Here is a 25,564-nt window from a genome sequence, read left to right as displayed (position 1 = left end):
TTACCCTTCTCATTCATTAGGATTCTTTGGCAACAAGCAAGAGAAATGAATTTGGACCAACTAAAGCAAAAGGGAATTTATTAAAGGGATACAGGGATCTCACAAAACACAAGCAGGCTACACGATTAGATTTGGAACATACAGGAACTAAGAGGCCTCCAGAGGACAAGGAAGCAGGAAAACAGAATGATGTCATAGCAGGAACCTCCTATTAAGGCCCTGTGGTTTCATGAATAAACATCATTTATATAAAATCACTCACGTAATGTGAGTGCTTCCTATTCTAAGCAAAGGTATCATATTGCCTAAGTTTAGGTCACATGACCAACCCTGGGCCACATCTCAGAAGTGAAAGACAGGGCCCCTTCAGCTTACACAGAGGAAGAGAGGCATCTAGCTGTACTGTTTTTACTGTTCTACCATAGTACATGTATTGTGTGGGTGTGCGTGTTTCAAAAAGAAAGTCTATCTAAGGAAACAGATATTCTACAAGGAAAGGAGAAGTACTGACCAGCCAAAAAAAAAAAAAAAAAAAAAAGGAAAGAGAAACTTCCCAAACATGATTAGAAAACCAGGCACAATTAGGTGTTTGAGTGCTAAATGAAATCAAACAAATATAGTCATAATTTTCCCAAGCTGGTACCATGTTAAGGATGGGGAGTAGCAAAGAAAAGAAGAAATTACCAATTTCCTGAAATAAGATAATGAAATAAAAATGATTTTTTTCTTTTTTATTTATATATATATATTTTTTTATTTTTTATTTTTTTTATTTTTTATTTTTTAAATCTACATCCAAATTAGTTAGCATATAGTGCAACAATGATTTCAGGAGTAGATTCCTTAATGCCCCTTACCCATTTAGCCCATTCCCCCTCCTACTTTTTTCTTGTTTTAAATGTTTTATTGTTTATTCTTGACAGAGACAGAGTATGAGTGGGGGAGGGGCAGCGAGAGGGAGACACAGAATCCAAAGCAGGCTCCAGGCTCTGAGCTGTCAGCCCACAGCCCGACGCGGGGCTCGAACTCACAAGCTGTTAGATCATGACCTGAGCCGAAGTCAGATGCTTAACTGACTGAGCCGCCCAGCCATCCTGAAATAAAAATGATTTTCAAAGATACTTTATAAGTCATGCAAGAAAGTTTGATAGCAACACTTTATCTAATATACTGAATTCACCTGATTCACGAATGGCTCCAAAATGGCAAAATTTTGGGTTACTTCAGATTGACTAGCTACAATTACCTCCAAAAAAAAGGAAAACTTATGGCTTCTGTGGATATTCAAAAGAATATGCCATAGGCTTTCAAGATGATTCCAGAACTGGAATCCACCCAATGGAATCGTAACTGAATTAAGTGTACAACTTCCCAAGGTTACCATAGTAGGTCAAAGGGAACAGCGCTTCTTATTTGGATGCATAACATCCAATGTCTTGAGAAAAGATCAAAACACAAAACACTCCAATTCCACCTTGTTCTTGAACTAAAAGGCTTTATAAATTCTACTTACAAAATAAAAGTAATAAATAATTAAAATTACTCTTTAATATGGAGAGTACAATAAACAAGTATCAAAGAAATTAAGAAAGAGTCCGCATTGCAGAGCACTTGAGAGACTCACATGGGTCTACCATATGGTCCAACTAAACACAGAAGAGCTTTGAAACTGAAGAGTGTCTCTATCTTCCTTCCTCCTGCAAGTCCTAGAAAGAACTCAATGCTAACGACAGGCCTCTTCCTCAAATCTTGTCACATATCTCATGGATGATATTTTATTGTGTACTTGAAAAGGGGCATTACATTCTTTAATGGTCCATGAGAGTTGGAAGTATGCTTCCTCACAGATTTCAAAGCAGCTGATGTACACAGCTCATCCAATGATACTTTCAACGACTGCTTTTCTCGTAGAAGTAAATGGTCAGGTACATTGGGTATAATATCCAATCTCAGAAACCTTTGGGTTTCTGGACACACTATAGCTTTGGTTACTTATCCTTCAGGTCTGAGCTTCAGCATCTTTCTCTGTAATACTCTCCCAAAGGCTCCAAAGTTTAGGTTAACTGTGTTTCCTATACATAAAGTACCCAGTACCTTTATCACTGGATGAGGTATCACACTGCTTATTCTCTGCCTCCTCCTTTAAGGTAGAGATTGTAGTCTTTGTATCACGGACTCCGCAGCCCCAGCACAAGTAGGTACCCTGCAAATACTTGTTGAATAAATGCATGAATAGTTCTTTATGAAAGTTAAACTCATGCTTATTCCCACGATCTTTTTTCCTTCTTATTTAGATACAAAGAGCATAGCAAGGATTTTAAAAACAGGCATTTAATTCACTTCTTCAGATGGACTTCTCCCACAGATGACTGTGACATTCACATTAATTTCAAGTCAATATCATCTTTTCGGGATATGGCCAGAGGATAACGGGCCACCCTATATTTTTAGTGACAAAAACAAGACATATGCTCAATCGATACTGTATGGTAGCTCCCACGGTGAGTCCACTCTGAGTCAGTAGGGCTTGACAGCCAGCACTAAATATTTCCATGGGGTTCAGTTTCACTTGGCCTCCCCTAGCCCCAGGAGTTTTTATAACAGTACACATTTTCCACATGTAATTAAGTAATGGAGAGTGAGTTGTTATACATGACATTTAATTTTCAGTAGTGGGGGAAGGTATGACAAGAGCTCCAGGCAAGATCATTAATCTCCTCGGATCCCTGCACTGCCAAATACAGCAATTCATTCTTTCTTGTATTAATATAGCTCTCCTCCTGTACTTAAGTTATAGTGCTTGTGTAGAGGGGATAATGTCAAATAGGAAAACCCACAGAACTGAAATGTGTGGTACATAGTAAGAATTCGAGATTGTAAAATGCATCTGGACTATCCATTGTGGAATAATTTAGTATATCAGAGTTCCTGTGCGTCATAGGCACAAGTACATGATTACCAGATTGTCCAAAATCTAATTTGGGGGCAAAAAGGGAGGGAAGAGTGATTATGTAAGTCATGTATACATAGCAGCAGCAACTTGCTAATGTCACTAATGACTCACAGGCCTCTTGTGAATTAAAGGTCAATTAGTATATGAATAAATACAAGTGTTAAAAGAATACGACAAGGACATGATCACACAAATGTGTATCACTATAGACTAAAGGCCCTAGTTAATTAAAATGTTGCCTGCAGCATATTTTAACAGCTTTCTGTGATTACTGCTAATCATACTCTGAAATCTGTGGCTAGTTCCCATTTTTATCTCAATTGTCAATAAATTTGGAAAAAAGTTGCTGAGGCATACAAGCCAAAAATTTCTCTATAATGGAAATGCACAGAGAATCAATAATTTAAACTAAGGAAGGCAATATTACCAAATAGAAGCACTACCTATAAAGAAATACAATTTATAAGCCTAAGTTTTTAAAGTAACATTATATAGCATAAGTTAGGCAGCTTAAAAGTATAATTGCACCTGTTGTGCTGAGGTGCTTTAAGTGCTAACTTCCTGAATCGATAGCAAATCAGTATTTAACTGCTTTAAGATTTGGTTCCCAAATAGGCACAACAAGGGTTCTCGTACCAATAGTCTAAAGGAGGTAACCTATAGGCAGAGGTTGAAAAATGTGGGGCGCCTGGGTGGCTCAGTCAGTTAAGCGTCTGACTTCCACTCAGGTCATGATCTTGCGGTTTGCTCTGTGCTGACAGCTCAGAGCCTGGAGCCTGCTTCGGATTCTGTGTTTCCCCTTCTCTCTGCCCCTCCCATGTTCATGCTCTGTCTGTCTCTGTCTCTCAATAATAAATAAATGTTAAAAAAAAGAAAAATGTATCTAATTGAGTGATGAACTAGATAATCAGCCTGAAGGAGAGAGGATGATAGGTTGAGCAGCATCTAAAATGCACAGGTTACCATATTTAAATAGGACACCAGTCCACCATTATACCCCCACTGGTGACATATGCAGTGGATGAGCAATAACATATATTTTTTTATTTCTTTAAGTGTTTTATATTCTGACACTATCTGATATTATTCACCTCAGTAAATCTATTATATTTTATTGACATGGGGATTAATTCACATTAATTAGATTTCTCTTTATACATTCTTTCATTAAATGGTACTCTACTCCCTGTTAGAATATCAGGTCGTCATTTCAAAGGAGGAGGAGGAAGGAGTGCCTGCCTGGCTCAGTTAGTGGAGCATGCAACTCTTAATGCTCTTGATGTCAGGGCCGTGAGTTCAAGTCCCACTAGGCGTCGAGCTACTTAAAAAAATAAAATAAAAAAGGGAGAATAAGGGGAGAAGCAGCAGCAGACACAGGACTAAAAGAGATGTTTTAGGCAGGCTGTGTCCTTGTCTCTTATTTTAACCTTTATCAGAAATGGTTTTATATAGGGGTGCCTGGGTGGCTTAGTTGGTTGAGTGTCCTACTCTTGATTTTGGCTCAGGACATGATCCCAGGGTTGTGGGATCAAGCCCCATGTTGGGCTCCACGTTGAGCATGGAGCCTGTTTAAGAATCTCTCTCCCTCCCTCCCTCCGTTCCTCTCTTCCACTCGTGCACACATTGTCCCCCCACCAAAAAAAAGTTTTATATAATGATAGCTATATAACTATATATATATATATATATATATAGTTATATAGCTATCTCTTCTAAGTGTTTTATCATTATGATGTTAATTAAAATTCTTAAATTGTGAATATACTTCACTTGAAATAAATATTCCAGATTCTGGAATGATACAAAATATATATGAAGGAGTGGCTAATCTTTTCCTCTTCTTCCTTTATCCCTAACTTCTTTTTTTCCTCTTACTTCCTCCCCTTTTTCTGCCACCATCATCATCTTCATCACCATAGCAACAAACATTGCTGAGCCCATATTGACAGGCAATTTATATATATTAAGACATTAGAAAAATCTATAAGTCAGCTATATTATCTACATACTGCAGATCAGGAAACTGACCAAACTCATATACTTGGGGTATTCTAGAGCTGGGTTTCAAGCCCAGACCAGGTGAATCAGGGATTCCTCTTTTTATCACTTATCATTCACGCTTGCTTTAGAAAAGAATTCGTCACTTTAGGTAAGACCTCTCTGTTAGATGAATAGTTCCTTCTCTTATGGAAATGGCAGCATTAATTAATAAAATGTTGGCACACAAATTATCTATCAAATACATATCTACTGACTCAAACAAAAGGTTGTCAGCAGTGCATACATCTGTCTTGATTCAATTTAAACTAATTTTCTTTTACAGTCTCAAAGTGGATAGGACAATAGATTATTCAGAATCACACCTACATCTTTTTTCTCTCTATTCAGAAAGATAGAGGAACTTCCCCCAACTTAGATTATTTGGGAAAGTACTGAAGAGAAGGACTTAAGTATGAGAAAGAAATTATTTTGTAAAATAATAAATTGATCTATATGTATCTTTTTTTCTGTTATCTTTAAATTCACAAAATCAGCCAAACTAACTTACTATGATTGTTACCTTTGGAGAATAAGTAATCTGGAATTGCTTAGAGGGAGCTGCAAGGAAACTTATTCAATAAAGCTTTTCGAATGTCGACAATGTGCTAGGCACTATAATTTAAGAAAGGTTCATAATTAGATTGCATGTTTTGAACGTACATTGATACTTCCAAATTGCTTAAAATCCCTTCCAGTAAATAAGTATTCCGTGACATCCTCAATCATGCTTACACCATTAAATCACTGAACAAATCATTTCTTTGATTCTGATCTCCTCTGAACAATCAAAATTGAAATCATCACACACTAAATTACTGGGGCTTTATTACTATGATTAAAATCCTCCTCAGCTTTCTCTTCTATCTTCTAAACAATTTCAAATCATGTAACCTTTCTTTTTTGAAAGAGGAGGATTCTATTTCCCAACTACTTAATTGCATTAGATGGTTTCCTTTGGATCCTATTCAATTATCTTTTTGCTCTCTTTAAAGTGGGATGACCCAGTATGGGTGATAAAAGCCCCACAGATGGTGAAGAGGTGACGGCGACGTTAATAACAATAGTTGCAGTAGTTGGTCAACATGTGGTGAGCACTAAGTGCAGACACCCGTGAGGGCTGTGTGTGCCTGCTTGTGGCATCCTCACATGACTCTCCGCAAAGTGGTCAAGCCTACGTGGATGTCTGTCGATGGACACCTTCATCTCTGAGCGGCTGACCTTTCCTCAGGCCTGTTCATGTTTTCAGCCTCTAACTCCAATTTTGTAACCTCTGGCAACAGGAAGGGCAGAGAAACCCAAAAAGGAGACTGGTACCTCACATAAGACTTCAAGGTGAGCCAGAGGAAGGCTGGCGTAACACACAAAGACAGAAGAGAAGGAGAAAGGATTCGCCCTTCAGAAGCAAGACTAAAACCTGGAAATCCAGAAGTGCTGCTGAGTGGGAGAAAAGGGTACCAATGTATGATCTCTTCAGGAGCAAAACAGCAATAACACCCTGTGATGCTGAAGTGATGGCATGGGAAGGAATATTTCAATCACCTACATTAGTGTCCATATCTGGGAATAAAACTACCCTTCAATCCCAGTGGTCCCTAGGAATGCATAGCTCTTACTGACAAATAACTAGTAATAGTAGGAAGAGGAATAATGATCATCAATGTCATAGAATGCCATTTAACACTCTTTCAGTCTTTACGCGAGAAAGTGTTCAACATTTTAGATTTTTGACATGTCACAGTGAATGAGGTAGGTGCTTTATTATTCCCATTTTATAGAGGATACCTGAGGCCCAGAAGGAAAAGAAACAGAGTGACAGTTAACATACAGGGTTAGCTGCATCACTGAATGATAATTCTGATTTATCAGTCATTCTGATCCAATAAAAGGAATCAAACATTCCATTGCTGATAAGGCAATAGTAAATACCACCAACGAGAATTCCCAATTCTGACTTATTTATGCCAAAAGGACTCAGTCAGGTAGTACGCAGGGTATGAGAAAATGTGGAACCCCAAACACACCACATGACTCTAGACAGCAGAGTTCACATCTGCTCCCCTCGGGATTTCTCACCAGCATTTGATATATACATTTTTTAAGTTCAAAAAGAGAGACAGTGAGAGCATGAGTGTGGGTGGGGCAGAGAGAGAGAGAGAGAGAGAGAGAGAGAGAGAACGCGCCCCAAGCAGGCTCCATGCTGTCAGCACAGAGCCCGATGTAGGACTCGATCTCATAAAATGTGAGATTATGACCTGAGTCAATATCAAGAGTTGGAGGCTTAACTGAGAACTACCCAGTCACCCCACACCAGCACTCTTAATATGAAGCTCCTAAAATGTTTCTGGGTTCTGTTTTCCTGCCTATTCTTTGATGAAGACATTAATGAGTCAGCAAATGTACCACATGATGGTGACAGGAGGAAGGGAAGTTAGAAGACTCTATTATATTTATAGAGAGGATAACCAGCTCCAGGAAAGGAAGAAAATTTAAAAACCAAAATACAAATACTAGCCTCAACTACCAGTTTTATCATATGAAATGTAAATAACAAGAAAGCCTCATAATTGAAACAATCCAAATGTTCCTTAAAGTAACAGTTAAAAAAGGAAAATCTATTTTTAGGATATGGTGATTTTGTTAGACAAACCAAAGATAAAATATAGTCTTAGAAAATAATAACACCTCCAGAAGAAATCTTAGATTTTATTTTTTAAGAGATATTAATTTTAGAAAGCCAGATGTATGCATGTGTGTGCGTATCTTACCTGATGAAAACCAGCTTGACTTTTGATGGGGCAGTTTTAATAATGGCAGATGCATTTTGGTGGCTTCTTCCATACAGGATCTGATTGTTTATCTAATGGGGAAAAAATAAAATGCACTTGTAAAAATGCAATATGTTTGGTTTGTATAAAAATATACATGTATATATTTATACATTTATACAAATATATGTGTATATACTTGGAATTAAACAATGAAGTCCATTCATTTTTAAGTGGATCCATGTAGGGCTCTTTAATGCTAAAAAATCTTAATATTGTTTGTAGTATGGATTAAAATACTAATTCCAAATAGCTATTAAAATCTCTTAAATTCAGTTTTGAATGCAGTTAATAAAGCACATATAGTCCTTGAACCTTTTGCTAAACTTCAAGAGAGCAGTAGTTGAGCTAAATGTAAAAACTTTATGACAGATATATTTCCTACAGCCTTTCCAGATTTCTAAAAAATGTAGAAAACAGACTAAACTGTGGTATTCACCAGACCTCTGGAGGGCCCATTAAACACGATTCTGTAAATGTGTCAAGGTTATTACATAGCATAAATTTTGTTACTCCAGAGGAGGTAAATATTCTATCCCCATTTTAAATCAAATGTTAGATCAATCGCATGGAAACATTTTACTATACACAATCAATGAGCCATCTGCTCTTATCCAAGATATGGTGGAATTTCTTTTTTTTTTTTTTTTTTTTTTTTTTATTTTTATTTTTGGGACAGAGAGAGACAGAGCATGAACGGGGGAGGGACAGAGAGAGAGGGAGACACAGAATCGGAAACAGGCTCCAGGCTCCGAGCCATCAGCCCAGAGCCTGACGCGGGGCTCGAACTCACGGACCGTGAGATCGTGACCTGGCTGAAGTCGGACGCTTAACCGACTGCGCCACCCAGGCGCCCCAAGGTGGAATTTCAACTTGATTGAGTTCGCCTAAATACGCTCTAAAAACATTGACATTCTAAATTTTTTTACTCCAGATTTTTCCAGTGATAAACTATGATGATAGTCGTAATCAATCTTTTATTTCATCCAATTGATAATAGCTCACACAGTTTTGGCTTTTCTCCTCTTGTCTCTTTAATAACTAGTTAATGATCTATACTGTCCCAATTTAACGGAGGCCTTGAAACTGTCTATTTAAGAGACAGTACAATATACTATATAAGGAATAGAAAATAGGGATTTCAGTTTTTTGTAATTAGCATTGGTCTGTCCTTGAGGTCTCTGAAATTTTGTGTTCGAAGACATACCTGGAAAAGGTTTTTGTCATAGCAGTTATAATGAGAAAGTGTATGGAAATGAACAGAGGAGGGAGCTGCCTGAAATGAAGCTCATCCATCATCTTGAAGTGGTAACGTGGGGATGTACATCAAAGTCTGTTGCAGAGACTAAACTGGAACTACCTTCTCACTATGTCCCTCATTCTATCAGCTTTTATTCTTCACCAAGATAACCTCCCAGAAACCCACTGATCTCCACACTATTTCTCTGTGCCTCAGTTTCCTCTTCTTTAAAAGGAATTTAAGCACCTGCTTCATAAAACTGTTGTGAGAATTACATGAGATAATGCCTTTAAATTTTATTTATAATCATCTTTTTTTAATGTTTACTTATTTATTTTGAGAGAGCACACATGCAAGTGAGAGGGGAGGGGCAGAGAGAGAGAGAAAGAGAAAGAGAGAGAGAGAGAGAGAGAGAGAGAGAGAGAGAACCCCAAGCAGGCTCTGCGTTATCAGCGCATGAACTGTGAGATCATGACCTGAGCTGAAATCAAGAGCTGGACTCTTAACCGACTTCATTTATAATAATCTTAATACCAAAAATTATTTTGGGGGTGTTCAAAATTACTCATCTTTTCTGTTAAGGTTTTTATCTTTTTTAATAACATGTATTTAAAAATGTGTCCATCCTCTGTATGATACTATAATGATGGACACATACCATTATACATTTGTCCAATCCTACAGAATGTACACCACCAAGAGTGAACCCCAATGTAAACTATGGACTGGGAGATGATGATGTGTCAATGCAGGTACATCAACAATAACACATGTACCACTCTGGAGAGGGATGTTGGTAGTCTAAAAGGGACATATGGGAAATCTCTGTACCTTCCTCTCAATTTTGCTGTTCTAAAAAAATGTATATGTATGTGTGTGTGTGTATGTGTGTGTGTGTGTGTGTGTGTGTATTGAAGTGCCCACCGTTTAAATTATAGGTTTTCCCCTAATGTTTTCATAGTTTTATTTTTCTTATATTTACATTGTACTACCTAACTCATTATAAGGGGGAAAAAATGGTTAAGTCATGTAATGATAGAGTCATGTGAAAAAGAATAATGACATAGGAAATGTCCAACTGTACTAACCTGGTTACAAAATAGTATGTCTGCCATGATCGCTTTTTTTTGCAAACCGTATTTCTCAATCTCTTCCATTTACAATGAACAACAAATAAGGATCTTTTAAATCACAACTGTAAAATGAGATGACATGTGGAATACGCATGACTCAAAGTCTGGCATTCAGGTAATTATTTGCGAATGTCTTCCCCACCGTGTCTGGCCTCTGCTTTCAGAAAGCAGACCTATCAAATCTTCCTGCCTTTGAATCCTGTGGCACTACATTTAAAAATGTTCTCTTGTCGCCCTTACGCCTCACCTGACACGGTCAAGCCAATCCTTGTCAGGTGGTAAGCATCAGTGCAGGCACCTGGCATTTACTGAACTGGGCTCAACTTGTTGAGGGCAGGAACCATGTCCTCCACTTGGTGTTTGCCAGCCTGCCACGCGTAGCCTGCACACAGCGGTGCTCGGCGAGACATACAAAATTGCAGAGCCCTGAATGCAAATGGCTCTTTCATTAATCAACTGCTACTATGTTTTCTCTGAGGTGGGCTCCAGTCTTCAAAGGGATTTTTTTTTTCTTTTTAAAGTCTTTTTTATTAGCAAAAGCTTGAACATACAGAAAATTGAGCTGTTTCATCTTTATGGAGATGCCTGCTTTTTAGCTGTGATCTTCCATTTTGATAGGATAAAATGTATGGTACTATTATTCTAAGAGGGAAAAATTACAGCCCAAATGAAGAAAGCAGGTCATTAATTTTAATTTATCTAAGAGTAAATCTACAGTTATGTCTTCATGGTGCTGTTTGTGAATATTCAGAGGCTCTGGCTGTAGAAAGGCGGAACAGCTTGCTTGCTGTGGATGTTTTTTCCAGTGCCAACAACTGTGCCATTTATTGTTATGGTAGCTGCTCCTGCCAGTGTTCGGAGGCCTCTGGAGAAACTCGGTTCTGCAGTGCAAGACCACGAACAGAATAAGAAACTCAACACAGAGTGAAACCTGATTTAACAGGATTATGTCAAAAAGGAAAATGCAGATCTCTGGCTTTAAAAATCTAAGACAAAGTCTCTCTTCTGACTTCAGAAATACGTTAGTAGCCTGTGAGTTCTAAGACAGGAAGGGCTCTTTTGTGTTTTCTTGGATCTTATTTAATATACAACAATTTCACTATTTAAATGAAAGGCACATACAGCTTCCAACTGCATAAGCAGTTTTTGTATTTCTTCATCACTAAAGGAAACACACGCCAGAGAAAATTCAGTAAGTAATTAGAAAGAATATGATGCATTTTATGCACAATTAACTTTAGACTGTCACTTATTCTATTTCTGAGAAGCTGCTGTTCTCTGAGGGCACTATTCTTTAAACAACAGATGTAGGGCATCTTCTAAGTATAGCACAGGCAAAAAAGAAAGCACTCTATACCTCCTGGAAGTCTTTCCGGTCAATTCTAATTAATAACAGCTATCATTTATCAAGTGCTTAGTCTGTACCAAACATTATCCTAAGCTCTTTAGGCACACCATCTCATTTAAATCCCAGAGCAACTGGGGTATTATGTACTTTCATCAGATGATGATAATCCTAAAGCACACCTAGAGGTCACATCTGTATGGTGCACATAAAAATCAGATGATTTTGAAAGTCATCTTTATAAAGATGTCTGTTAAATAAACTCTGAGTGGGAACAGGAGGATGTGGTGACCTACCATTGTAGGTCCTAGAGCTTTGAGATACAGAAGTCGGAATCAAAGCATCTTACCACAATGTATAGAGGAAATGCCTGAGAGTTGACTGCTAGGCTTTTCAAGTCCGAAATGCAATGTGGAGTCCCCTAAGACTGTACTTCTCTTCGTGCAAGCAAACTGCAACTTGAACAATATTATATACTTACTACCCTTTTTTTCATTGTACAGATACTGTATAGATTGATCACCATTTTAATTTTTTCTGACTCATGCCAAAGGAAGACAATTAAAATATTTCATTTTGGGGCAAATACTGCTCCCATTCTTTTAAAATATGAGTGATCATTCAGATTATCAAGAAGTTAGAAAAAATATTATCATTTCCTATTTACTTCCAGTAAACTGAGGGGGTAGAGAAGTGCCTTTCCCAAAGTTTCTCCTTTTGAAGGTGACTCAATGACATAGAAAATGAGTAATAAATTATTTAGATATGTCCTTATTTTTGTTATTATTCTTACTGGTGGGAAGAACTGTCCTAAGTTCTGATTTAGTGTTCGCATTACACCTAAATTATCTTTTTATTATCTTAATAGCTGAGATCTATAACTCTTCCATTCAAGGATAACCATATATCCTACTTCTGGGACAGTCCAGTTTATGCATGTTGAGTGACACTCGTAACGATCCTCCACATCTTTTCTGAGCTTCTGCGAGGTGGCCATATTCTGCCACATGGATGAAGGAGCAGGAAAAGCCATCACTTTCTGAGGCCCCCAGGCAACCCAATCTCCAGGTTCTGGGATGGACACCCATACTATTGCAATAAATTCTCCCCTTTTTGGTTAAATCACCTTGAACTAATTTCTGTTCTTTCCCATCAAAAAAGTCTCCACCAATACAGTATCTGGGGCCCCTATTTCTAAATATTAATTTATACATTCAAGTGATATACCTCTTTTTATCTCCTAGTCTTATGCTCTCTCAGACACGTAGTAATTTATCCTGGCATTCAAAAAGAAAAGAAAGTAGACAAAGGAAAAAGGCTTTCTGACCCAAGGAGATTTCTATGCTCTTGAGTTACAATTCTGATTTTCTTATCTGTTTGGCTTCCTCTTCTGAATACTGACAAAAAGGGGTTTCTGAGACCTCCACATGGTCAGTAACTTCGATCTCAAGCTCAGGGGGTCCCGGTCCCAGAAAGACACTGATATTTTATCATGGGTAAATTAACTCATCTTTTCCTAAATTCTGAATTTCTAGTTCAATGAGAACAGGGGCAAATGATAGCAGCCCTAGATACTGAAGACAATAGCCTTAAATAAGAAACATCTGTTTTTATAAAACTCAGAAATCATATTATAACGGGTTTTCAATGGGATTTATATTTCCCTTCATAAATTGGTTTCTGCTACTGCAGTGGAGAAGGAAAAAAACCCCAGAAAGCACTCTTTTGAGGTAAACTCTCTATATTTTGGTATCAAAGATTGGATATTTAATTGCATTATTTTACAGTTTGTAGAAGAAGTAGAATTAGGGTTAATACAGCAAGATTCAGCAAAAGTAAATGAATGTAAATCCTTTTGTTATACTACGTAAACTTTCACTTAAGAGGTCTTTAATGAGATTTATTTTACTAAAATTAATTATTCAAAAATATCACTCAATTTTCCATAGTTCAACTGAACATGAATATAAATTTATGCTGGAGAGCAACTCAATTAAATCTATTCAAAAAACTTACCCAATTGGAAGTCAAAGTTAATTAACTTAAGCTGGGATTAAAGATATTAATTATAAAAAACTAAAATTTAGTTCAAGCAACAGATTTGCCTGAGGTTTGAATATCATGTTATAATATAATACCCAACAACACCACCTTTGCCCATACTTTTATTAAAGTAGAGGGATTTATTCTGAACAGTTGAAAAATTATTATTAAGAAACTGAGCTAGGAGCTTCTGTGCATCCCAAAGAGGAATTGGGGCCTGGCGTCCCCTCCTTGCCCTGGTCCAGGCCCCGCCCCACCCCACCTTATTTCTCCTGGTTGAGATGGGCTCAGCCAAGAGCTCCCCGGTCATTCTGGCTTGGTTTCCACCGCACAACAAGCTTCTGGCCCGCGTGGCGGACCTAGTGCTGTCATCCTGCGCACTCCCATCCAGATGGAGAGCTCTCTACAGCCAACCCTACCAGCAGGAGAGCAGTTGGAGGGTCCTAATGAGGCCCAAGACTCAGATCCCCGCTCTCCTACCCTTGGCATTGCACGGACACCTATGAAGACTGGCAGTGGAGACCCCCAAGCCCACTGGTGAAACAGCTGAATGAAGTCTTTGAGACAGAAGCCTCCAAATCGAATCTTCCCCCAGAGCCTGTTCTGCCCCTAGCAGCAACTTCACCTTCTGAATTGGACTTGCCTCTGGCCACCCAGTTTTCCCTTGAGGACCGGATGCCACTCTGGAGCCAGACTGAGCTCCCCTCAAGCAGCTGTCCTCCAAGGAGGAAGCAGGACAGCCCTCACAACCCCCCATGGCCTGCCAGGGTTCAGACAAGCCCTTAAGAGACCCTGAGACTCCCTGATCTTCAGGTTCTAAGCACAATAGACAGAAAGGAAATGGCAAGGTACTAGGGAGATCTCCCCTCACCATCCTACAGGATGACAACTCCCCCAGAACTCTGACACCACGACAGGGTAAGCGGCCTCCTCCCCTCAGTGAAAATGCTAGAGCACTAAAGGAAGGGGCCATTCTGAGAATTGGATGACTTCTGGAAACCGGAGGCTGAGTGTGGGAGCAGGGCCAGGGCCAGGGCCAGGACAAGGAAAATCAGCACTTTCCAAACTTGGTGGAGAACTAGGCCATGTGTGGCCCCAGCGCCGGGTTCACCAGGGGCCTGGTGATGTTGTGTCCTCACAGCCCTTCTTTCCCTGGGAGACAGGAAAGGCTCGTTGTCTTCAGCTCCCCCTGAACTACCAACTCGAGGACTGAGCACTTTCTTAGCCTTTATTTGTGTCTCGTGTGTTTCTTGTATATTAAAGAAAGTGATTAAAAAAACAAAACACGGAGCTAGAGTTCAGGTAACTGGAACTCCTGATAATGAAAACTGACTCCTTCTCCCTACTTTACTTTTAAATATACTCTATTGTTTATATTTCATGACACTGGAATCTATAGGTTAACTTTTTCCTTTAATAAACTCTTTTACTGAGTATAACACACATGTAGGAAAAAACAGTAAGTATAATTGATGAGCCTTTTTACAGGTTAATTTTTAATCTAATAATTTCACTGCTAAAAGTTTATCCTAAAAAGATTAAAAATCTGGGAGTCAAAATGTCTATGATGGCTATACTTATAATAGAGAAAAAATGAAAAAACTATACACTCATCAACAAAAGTTTTATTATATTCTCTATCGTTACGTTGATAAATGGAAAACTGTGTCATTAAAAGGAAGTGAAGAAGGATGGCACAGACCTAGATCCACTGCCATAAGAAGATAAAATTGGGGGCACCTGGGTGGCTCAGTCGGTTAAACATCTGACTCTTGATATCGGCTCAGGTCATGATCCTGCGGTTATGAGATTCAGTCCCGCGTCAGCTCCATAATGAGTGTGGAGTCTGACATTCTCTCTCTCCCTCTCTCTCTCTGCCCCTTCTCTGCTTTTGCTCTCTCTCTCTCTCTCAAAATAAATAAATATTTTAAAAAAGATAAAATTACTGAGTGAAAAAAGTAAATGACAAAATACGTTATCTATCACATTATTTTCATTTATGTAAAAGTTCTGAGTCTAAAAAAAGCTCCATGTGTATATACTAAATGTCAACAATGATGATATCTCTGATTGGTGGGATTTGAGGTGATTTCCAGTTTGTTTCTGTATATTGATATTTTATTACTACTTTGTAATAATACCATTTAATAAATGCTTACAACACACAAGGCACATGCATATACACACATCTTAAATACATTATTTCACTTAAGTCTCACACAAATCAGTAGAGGAATACATTATCATCTAATTATACAGATGGAGAAAGTGAAGTATATTAAGTTTAAGGAATTTAACCAATATAACAGATCTATAGCCAGTAATTATAGCCAAATCTGTTTGAGTCCAAAAGCCTGTCTTGTTAACCTAAGTAACTCATTTTTAATCCTGTGAAATTTTAAATCCAATTAATAGGGCCTCATAAATAGAAACGCCAGACCAAGAAATATTCCAATAAAAGTATATTAGATATATGTTATATCCATCCATTTACTCATTTATTCAACTGTCGTAGTGTAAGTGATGAGGATAGAGGAATTTTCATTGCCATCATTACCACAGCTATCATGTATTGAGCACCAGCTTTGTTCCAGGTACCAGATCCTCTGAAAATTACTTTATAGGAATTATTTTATTCAGTCAGATATGGTCCCTGCACTCGAGCAGCTGGTACTCCAGTAAGTTAACAGTCTTGGAAACAAAAACCTGCAACTGGCTTTGGCATAATGAATATAGGCATAAAGCAAGAAGTGACTGTCTCTTCTTGGAGATGGGTGGGTTGGTCTTGAGCAGACAGAAACTTAGCAGGCACAGGGGGAAGTGAGCAGCAGGAAGAGCACCAGGGCCAGGGAAAAAACTGCAGGTCTTAGTTTCTAGGAAACACAGGTACTTTAGTATAGCTTTTGGGGTAGGGGTGTTATAGAAGTAAACAGGTCCTGTTCAAAGACGACCTTGTAGAATACTTTCCCTTTCCAAAAATTTTGGGCACTAGCCTCCATGAAGAATGATCCTCACTTTCCAAACCACCATTTCAGGTTTGCACATGGGAGAAGGAAAGAGAGAGGTACCAAGGCTAGCGATGGAACAGGGAAAGTGATGGAAACTCACATGAAAACAATTTCACTGTAATGAAAAAGTATTTCTGAAGAAAACTGTCACATTAATTTTTTTCTCAAAAAGACAAAATAATACACATCAAGCTCCAATAATTTAATACTTTGGGTAAAGGAGCAGGTTTTAAGGACTCAGTTTAATGATGCAGTGCTGAAATGAGGTAGGCAACTTCACTGTAATCTATTGCTTGTGAAGTACAATGTTCCCAAAGGAATACAGCCATTTAAAAGGCTTAAGCATGAGATTTATTTTCTCTCAAACAAATCTAATGAAACTGGAACACCTTCTAAAGGCAAAGTAATAGTAATACGTAGCTCACATCTCCCTAAATTTGGTGTATTCAGAAAACAGCATGTTCTTTTATTTTTTAAAGCTTATTTATTTTGAGAAAGAGCGCAAGTCAGGGAGAGGCAGAGAGAATCACAAGCAGGCTCCGCACTGCCAGCACAGAGTCCGATGTGGGGCTTGAACCCACGAACTGTGAGATCATGACCTGAGCTGAAGTTGGAAGCTCAACTGACTGAGCCACTCAGGTATCCCAAAACAGGTTGTTCTTTTGAATCCTAAACCTTGACAATTCTGAAAAATATTCTTCAAGGAAGTGAGCAGAGAAATATGTTTATGTGCTGCTCTGATTTTCAGTGTTTCTGTGGAAGTTGCCCCAATTGCTACAGGTTGGTTCACTTGACCAAAATAGGAAGGAATATGTAAATGGAGGCAGAAGTATAATCTCTCTCTTAACAGCTCATTAATATTGCAAAGGAATCGTGTTTCCCTAGGAGGCTGAGGCATTACAACCTACCTGTATTAGTGGTGTTGTTAGTCACAGAAGCAAACAGACTCAGGTGACCACTGACCTAGAATTCCTTCTTCCAAGAATTGGTACAGGCTATGAATCAAGACTAGTAATGCTCAGCTTAACGTTTGCTTCTTTCATATGATGATCTACTTAGAACTCTACTCCAATTCCCTCTGTTTTTAGACTTTTTCTCTTTTGCCTTCAAAATATTTTCCTAGACGCTCCCACAGATGTAGCCACAAACCCAGTGAATCATCAAAGGACTTCATCGAAGTTCCTAACTCCCCTCCTCCCAACTCCAGCTTCTCTTTTAAAAACATTTTTTTTTTTTTTTGACACAAATCTTGTCAGTGAACCAGTCCTATAGCCTATAGAGTCAGGATTAGATCGTGTGTATTTGATAGCTTTGAAAGCATATTTCATAGACAGTCTGGCACTGTCACACTGCTCTGCATGACAGGTCGGCAAGGCAGATGCTCCGGTATTTCTGTAACAAGGACACTGAAACTCAAACTCAGGGACTTGTATAGGGTTCTAGGTAAGACACCTGCAGAACCAGAATCCAAGCTCGCATGTCCTGATCCCAGAGCCTCTTTTCAGCAGGTCTGAGGCTGGAATGGGTGGCATGCTATGGGACTCCTGCTACTTTGCTAAAGACTCGTCCTAATCACCCATAGCCCAACTACCTTCCTCCCTCTCCAAAATAATTTCCCAGCACCCAGTTCTCATTCTAAAGTGGTGAAGGCAGATAAAAATCCAAGTGTCGACTTTAAAAACTGCCTCACCAGAGTGTAGTCCTATTCTCTCAGTCACTTCCTCACGTGTATATGTATGATATATAAGTAAAGAATTTTTATTCAATTTAAAAAACTGCATCTGGGGCACCTGGGTGGCTCAGTTGGTTAAGCGGCCAACTTCAGCTCGGGTCATGACCTCACGGTTCGTGAGTTCGAGCACTGTGTCGGGCTCTGTGCTGACAGCTCAGAGCCTAGAGCCTACTTCAGATTCTATGTCTCCCTCTCTCTGCCCCTCCCCCACTAGCACTCTGTCTCTCTCTCAAAAGTAAATAAACAACAACAAAAAAATCTTTAAAAAAAAAAAACTCCTGCCTCTGGCAGGTTGGCTATGGTCTGATTACATCTAGTGTTTGCTAGATTTGGCGGGTGGGAAACAACTTCTTTTACAAGCTGTTAGAGGAGCAGAAATTTTGTGTAACACCAAAGAAAGATAATATATTTTCTATGCCACATATTCAAACAATTGCACAAAGACATATACAGCAGTATGTTATAGTATTATTTGTACTGACATCTAAATAATATATATCATAAATGACATATCATTCAGTAAAAAAGGTATGCGAATTATGATTCTGTTTGTGTACATTAATTAACTTTAAAATCTGTTTGCACAATGTATGTGACTGTGCATGAGATCAAGAGGAAAGATGATAAGTTGACAGGGGTTACTTCTAGAGGAGTAGTATTACAAAGGTAAAAGAGGGAAGATTATTACTTTTACCTAAACCATAATTTTTTATGATTACATATTATTTTAAAAACATATAAAAAAGCATAACCTGTAAGTTAGAAAGACAAAAGTAGCAATAAGTAACACCTTTATGACAACTTAGTATGTTAGGGAATCAATTAGAATTAAAATCTATTTGCTAACCTAATACTTTTGAGTCATAGCCAGAAACGTAAGTAAGGATGGGAAATAAAATTTAGAGTCAAAATAATTTTAAATTATATTTAAATATTGTGCAAAACTTTGAGCCTTCAGCTCAAAAAATCACCTTATTTTCCTGCCCTAATTTTTCCAGTCACAGCCCCTATGTTAGGTCAATCCTATTCTCTTGGCATTCAAATTTTTTTTTTAATGTTTTTTATTTATTTTTGAGACACAGAGAGACAGAGCATGAACGGGGGAGGGGCAGAGAGAGAGGGAGACACAGAATCGGAAGCAGGCTCCAGGCTCTGAGCCATCAGCCCAGAGCCCGATGCGGGGCTCGAACTCACGGACTGCGAGATCGTGACCTGAGCTGAAGTCGGACACTTAACCGACTGAGCACCCAGGCGCCCCTCTCTTGGCATTTAAAAGGGACAGTATGGAGACAGAGACTCAAGTTGAAGGGCAGGAAGTACTACGGACCATTTCCCTTTGCTTTTTATGGATTCCGGGGCACATCTTATGTCCTTCTATGACAGGAGCAAAATTTCACATCTAGACTCCTAATAAGATTTGTTATATACTAACTAGTTAAAAGTACACCTAGGCTCCACCTTTGGAGGTTATCCTCTAAGAGGATGGGGTGAAGGGTTGTTATTTAGGCAAACCTTTCCTATGAGTCTGATACACAAACTTGGTTGAGAGCAACTTATATAGCTAAAGAGATTTGTTTGGTAAACATTTTTGAGAAAGGATTTGCAGTTTCATGTTCCCCAGAATAGAGATAAGAAATTCGTTAGGCTAAATTAATATGCTGAAGTTTGAGGAGCAAACATTTAGATAACAGATTCAGACAACATTAAGTCTGAAAGATTTGTTTTTAATTTATTGAGAGAGAGAGACAGAGAAAATGCACACGCCTGTACAAGGAAGAGGAGGGACAGAGGGAGAAGGAAGGAGAGAATCCCAAGCAGGCTCCTCACTGATGCAGGGCTTGATCCCATAAACTGTGAGATCATGACCGGAGCTAAAATCAAGAGTTGGATGCTCAACCGAGAGAGTCACTCAGGAGCCCCAAGTTTGAAAGATTTTTAAAGATATTATTGACCATTCTTCTATCTTACAGTTAAGAGATGGCAACAGAGATTAAAGGATTTATCTGAGAAAAACAGTTAGTTAAAAATAGAACTGGTATTACAAGCCATCTCTCTTATAAAAATAGTACTGTTAACAAATAATAGCTAGTATACTTGTTTTTCCATTCTGTCATCTTCACCTTTGAATTTCAAGTCAATTACCTAAAGTTAAGAAGCATTTATTTTTTTTTTAATTAAAAAAAAAAATTTTTTTTAACGTTTATTTATTTTTGAGACAGAGAGACAGAGCATGAACGGGGGAGGGTCAGAGAGAGGGAGACACAGAATCTGAAACAGGCCTCAGGCTCTGAGCTGTCAGCACAGAGCCCGACGCGGGGCTCGAACTCACGAACAGCTAGATCATGACCTGAGCCGAAGTCGGCCGCTTAACCGACTGAGCCACCCAGGTGCCCCAAGAAGCATTTAAACAATGTATATAAAGAAGAGATATCTGATTTTTATTTAGGGCAGTAAGAAAAATAATGTCATGAACTTATGCTAAAACAATTGGGCTAGGTCTTTAAAACGTCTATGCAAGTATACTGAATAAAATACATGGGCAAAAGAATGGAATGATGGAAATACTCATCTGTATTGAGGACTTATTTAAGTAGTTCAATACAGCTGGATCAGAAGCAGTGAAGCAGTGGCAGAAGCTGGAAAGGAAGGTTAAAGATATCTCCTGAGGGGTGCCTGGGTGGCTCAGTCAGTTAAGTGTCCGACTTCGGCTCAGGTCATGATCTCACAGTTTGTGAGTCCAAGCCCCGTGTCGGGCTCTGTGCTGACAGCTTAGAGCTTGGAGCCTGCTTCAGATTGTCTCCCTCTCTCCCTGCCCCTCCCCTACTCATGTGTTCGCTCAGACGTGGACAGACTCTCTCAAAAATAAATAAACATTATTAAAAAAACATAAAAAAGAACATTAAAAAAAAAAGAGGGTGTGCATGGGGCAGGGGCAGGGGCAGGGGCAGGGGCAGAGACAGAGGGAGACACAGAGTCTGAAGCAGGCTCCAGGTTCCTAGCTGTCAGCACAGAACCTGACGTGGGGCTCGAACTCATGAACCGTGAGATCATGACCTGACCTGAAGTTGAATGCTTAACTGACTGAACCACCCAGGCATCCCCCACCCATCCACCCACCAAAAACAAAGATATCTCTTGAATGATTTTGAATATTATGATAAAGAGTTTGAACAATGCCATTAGTCAGTGTCTTTTTGTGTGATACTTAAATTTCATTTAAAAACATATATAGATAACCTAAGCAGGTGCATACAAAGCATTTGACAAAATATAATGTCAAATTGTAATTTAAATGGAAAACCCCCTTATCAAATTAGAAATGGAAAGGAATTTCCTTGGCTTATGAAAAACCTACATACAGCTAAGGTCTTATTTAATCATCCGACACCAAATGGCTTCTGAGACTAGGGGCACAAAAGAGAGAGAGAACAGAAGGTGAGAGAAGGAAGGAGGATAAAGGTCATAATGATTGAAAAGGAAGAAATAAACTCCCTATACATGGATGAATGATCAGTTACCTCCAGAGAATGCTAAGGACTCAACAAAAAACTACTAGAAGTAATAAGTTAGGTTAGCATGATTATAGGATACAAGGTCAATATACAAATACATGAAAATCAATTGTATTTCTACATGCTAGCAACAAACAAGAATGAAAAGGTAAAAATTCCACTTATAAGAGCACTGAATACAAAATACATAGGAATACACTTACCTGAAAATGCAAAAGTTCTACACTGAAAACTATGAAACACTTCAGAAAAATTATTAAATGGGGATATCACATTCATAATTTGGAGGACTCCATATTGTCAAGAAGTTTAGCCTCCCTAATTAAACTATAGATTCAATACAATCTCAATCAAAATCCCAGCTGACTTTGTTAAAAAATTAATAATTTACAAGTTGGTTTTAAGATTCATATGGAAACTCAAAGGAGGTAGAAGAGCCAAAGCAACTTTCAAAAAATAACAAAATGAGGACTTGGTGCTACCTTAATTCAAGACTTGCTGTAAAGATATGGTAATCAAGACAGCGTGATAGGCAGGTTAATAGAAGAGGACCGAGAGTCCAAAAATAGACACATAGTTATATGGTAATTTCATATTTGACAAAGCGCAAAGGAAGTCAATGGGGGAAAAAAGTCTTTTCGCAAATGGTGCTTGAACGAGTGGGTACTCACACGGAAAAAATAAACCTCAAATCCTATCTCACACCACACATAAAAATTAATTCAAGATGGATCACAGAACTAAACATAAAAGCTAAAACCATAAAGTTTTTAGAAGAAAATATAGAAAAAATTACTTGCGATTATTGGAGGTAGGCCAAGATTCTTAGGGCAGTAACTATAAAAGAAAAGAATCTGTCTGAAGGGCTGCTAAACAAGAAAAGTGTTCAACGTCATCAGTCAACAAGAAAATGTAGGGGCGCCTGAGGGGCTCAGCCCATTGAGCGTCAACTCTTGATTTCGGCTTTGGTCATGATCTCACAGTTTGTGAGTTCAAGCCCCACGTCGAACTCCACACTCACGGCACAGAGCCTGCTAGGGATTCTCTCTCTCTCTCTGTCTCTCTCTCTCTGTCTGTCTGTCTCTGTCTCTCTACTGCTTATGCGTGTACTCTCTCTCAAAATACATAAATGAACTTTAAAAAAGAAAAAGTAAATTAAAGCCACACCGACCAGAGGAGCTAAGGTTGTAGAACAACCAGAATGCTCATACACTGCTGGTGAGAATGTTTAATGGCCCAGTTACTTGGACAAAAGGTGTGGCGGATTCTTTGAAGTTAAGCACACAACTACTCTGTGTCCCGCTCATTTACCATTAATATTTATCCAAGAAAAAGGAAAACAGTTGTCCTCAAGAAGACCTGTCACACAAATGTTTGTTTCCAGAGTCACTGCTGCAAAAAATCCGAAAGTCCATCTACAGGTAAACTGAGAAACTGTGGTAGTTATACAATGGAATATCATTCAGCAACAAAAAGGAACAAACTACTAATATATGCAACAGCACTGATGAATCATAGGCGAAGTCAAAGAAGCTGGACACAAAAGAGTGCATACTGTATAATTCCATTTATGTGAAGTTCTAGAATAGGAAAAACCCATGAAAGGAAAACAAAACCAAACATCAATGCAGTGTTTGCCTCCCAGGATGGGAATGAAAGATTCCAGCGGGAAAGTACATGAGAACAATTTCTGGGGAGACAAAAATGATAGATATTTGGATTATTCAGGAGTATATAATTGTCAAAATTAGACAGAGACTATCTGTGCATTTCTTTTTCTGTAAATTTTATCCCTCCCTTCCAACTATAAAAATAATTGCATAGGTGTGGACATATGGAGGTACAGGTGATACAGAAATGACAGTGTTGATAATTGGTGAACCATGTGATAGCTTTACAGAAGGCTTTCATTACATAATTCTGCTTACTTTATAGATGCTAAGAGTTTTTTTAAAAGGAGGAAAACCACATATGGGTATACTTTCCAGGTAAGGTTTTCCCAATAGAATACCTTCTGATTTTCAGTACTCAAAGTTCATAGGGCCTGCATATACTCTCAATAAAGTATTTTTCAGTAAATGTTTACATAGGAAACTTTTGTATCTACATCCCCAATACAGAGTAAAACATTTTAAATGAGATGTTGTGAGGGAACAGTCTCCGGGCATATTCCTAATGCAGAATCGCAGGGCGGTGTTTAGAACCATACACTCGGTAGCAGCAAGAAGGATGTGCAGTTTGAATGCTGCTGTAGTGAACTGGAAGCCGTGTTATTGTACACAATGCAACTGTGTTAGCAATCATACTGTTGGGTGACAGTCCACACTTCATATCCTAACATGACTGTGTCATTTACATGCACTTTTTTTTTTAATCGCGTTTCAGTAACATTTTAGAAAATTGGCGCGAGGAGGAGTTGGGGTTCATGTGTAATGAATGCATCAACTTTCCTGACTTAAAATAATGAGAAATATGGGGCGCCTGGGTAGCTCAGTTGGTTAAGCATCTGCCTTTGGCTCAGGTCATGATCTCACGGTTCGTGGGTTCGAGCCCCGCATCAGGCTCTGTGCTGACAGCTCAGCCTGGAGTCTGCTTGGGATTCTGTGTCTCCCTTTCTCTCTGCCCCTCCCCTGTCTGTCTCTCTCTCTCTCTCTCTCTGAAAAATAAATAAACACTAAAAGTTTTTTTTCTAAATAATGAGAAATAGGCTGATGGCTACTCTTTGGAGCAGAACATCTGATTCTCAGGTTGGATTACTGATTTTAGGCCTACTCCTTAAAAACTATAATTAAAACATATACAACCACATTTCTGACGAGTTTAAGCAGCTGTCTGATATTGTTAGGAAGTCAAACCCGGAATAAGAATTTCATTAACACTTTTCTGTCAGGCTTCATGCCTCAAGACTGCATAGTGACTACAAGAAATTTCCATTGTGCAAATGGAGCAAAATACAGGCATAAGTTATATGCTGAGGTTGATATAAGGAGACCCTTCTCCATAATCTAAGAGTATATCTTTCTAGACTGCATTTCAGTATGGTCATTATGATGGCCATGAATAGGACTGGAAGGAGGTAGAGAAGAAACTGGAAAAAGCAGGGAACAGAGACCTGGAGAATTACCCCAACAAGTCATGTAAGAGCTGAGGGAAAACTGCAGAAAGAAGTCTTGAGATACACTGCTAAAGACCAATTATTCATTCCAAATGGCAACTTTCTCCCCAGCATACGTTCCCTTCCCTGTTTTTTATATTCTTTTCACAGTAATCTAAGTTTCTTTGATTATCCTCACATTTTTACTTTCTGCTTCCATGGCACTTTCTCTTTCACAGCACTTTATCTCTGATTTTAAGATAATGTGGTTCACTGTAGAAATCTCACATAAAGCTTTTGTACAGTGATAATGAGGACTGCAATGATAAAAATTAAATGATTGTCATTCCTCTCAAAGATCAGTAAGAACATAGACTTTTAGCCCAAATATTTCAGCAGTATAAAGACAATGAAGTGTGACTAAATAATTAAAACTCTTCCTCCAACAAGCCAGAGACAGAAACTAAAAGGGCAGAGATAAAGTTCTAAGACTTCATGCAAGAAATACAGAGAAAAATGAGGCCACCCAATATGAGCTAGGTCTTACATAATATTTCCTGCAGCCTGAAAATAAAACCTTACCTTTACAATGGTTTTGAGGGGGAAAGCTCTTAAATTATGACCTTCAGAGAAGCTCTC

At 38.5% G+C, this 25,564-nt stretch overlaps 1 protein-coding gene and 1 pseudogene across 1 annotated transcript in view; one reads left to right on the top strand and one right to left on the bottom strand.

Annotated features, from left to right (window-relative positions):
• Nucleotides 1–25,564, bottom strand: part of PATJ (PATJ crumbs cell polarity complex component) — a 363,753-nt gene that overhangs the window by 116,328 nt on the left and 221,861 nt on the right. The window contains exon 30 of the mRNA XM_042951928.1: nucleotides 7,759–7,850. Within this exon, the coding sequence (XP_042807862.1) occupies nucleotides 7,759–7,850 (92 nt within the window). The remainder of the gene's footprint in view (nucleotides 1–7,758; nucleotides 7,851–25,564) is intronic.
• LOC122227442 lies at nucleotides 13,861–14,661 on the top strand (annotated as a pseudogene).

The sequence above is a fragment of the Panthera leo genome, chromosome C1, assembly GCF_018350215.1.
Source record: "Panthera leo isolate Ple1 chromosome C1, P.leo_Ple1_pat1.1, whole genome shotgun sequence".
NCBI lineage: Eukaryota > Metazoa > Chordata > Mammalia > Carnivora > Felidae > Panthera > Panthera leo.
This window is presented reverse-complemented; position numbering and strand designations above follow the sequence as displayed.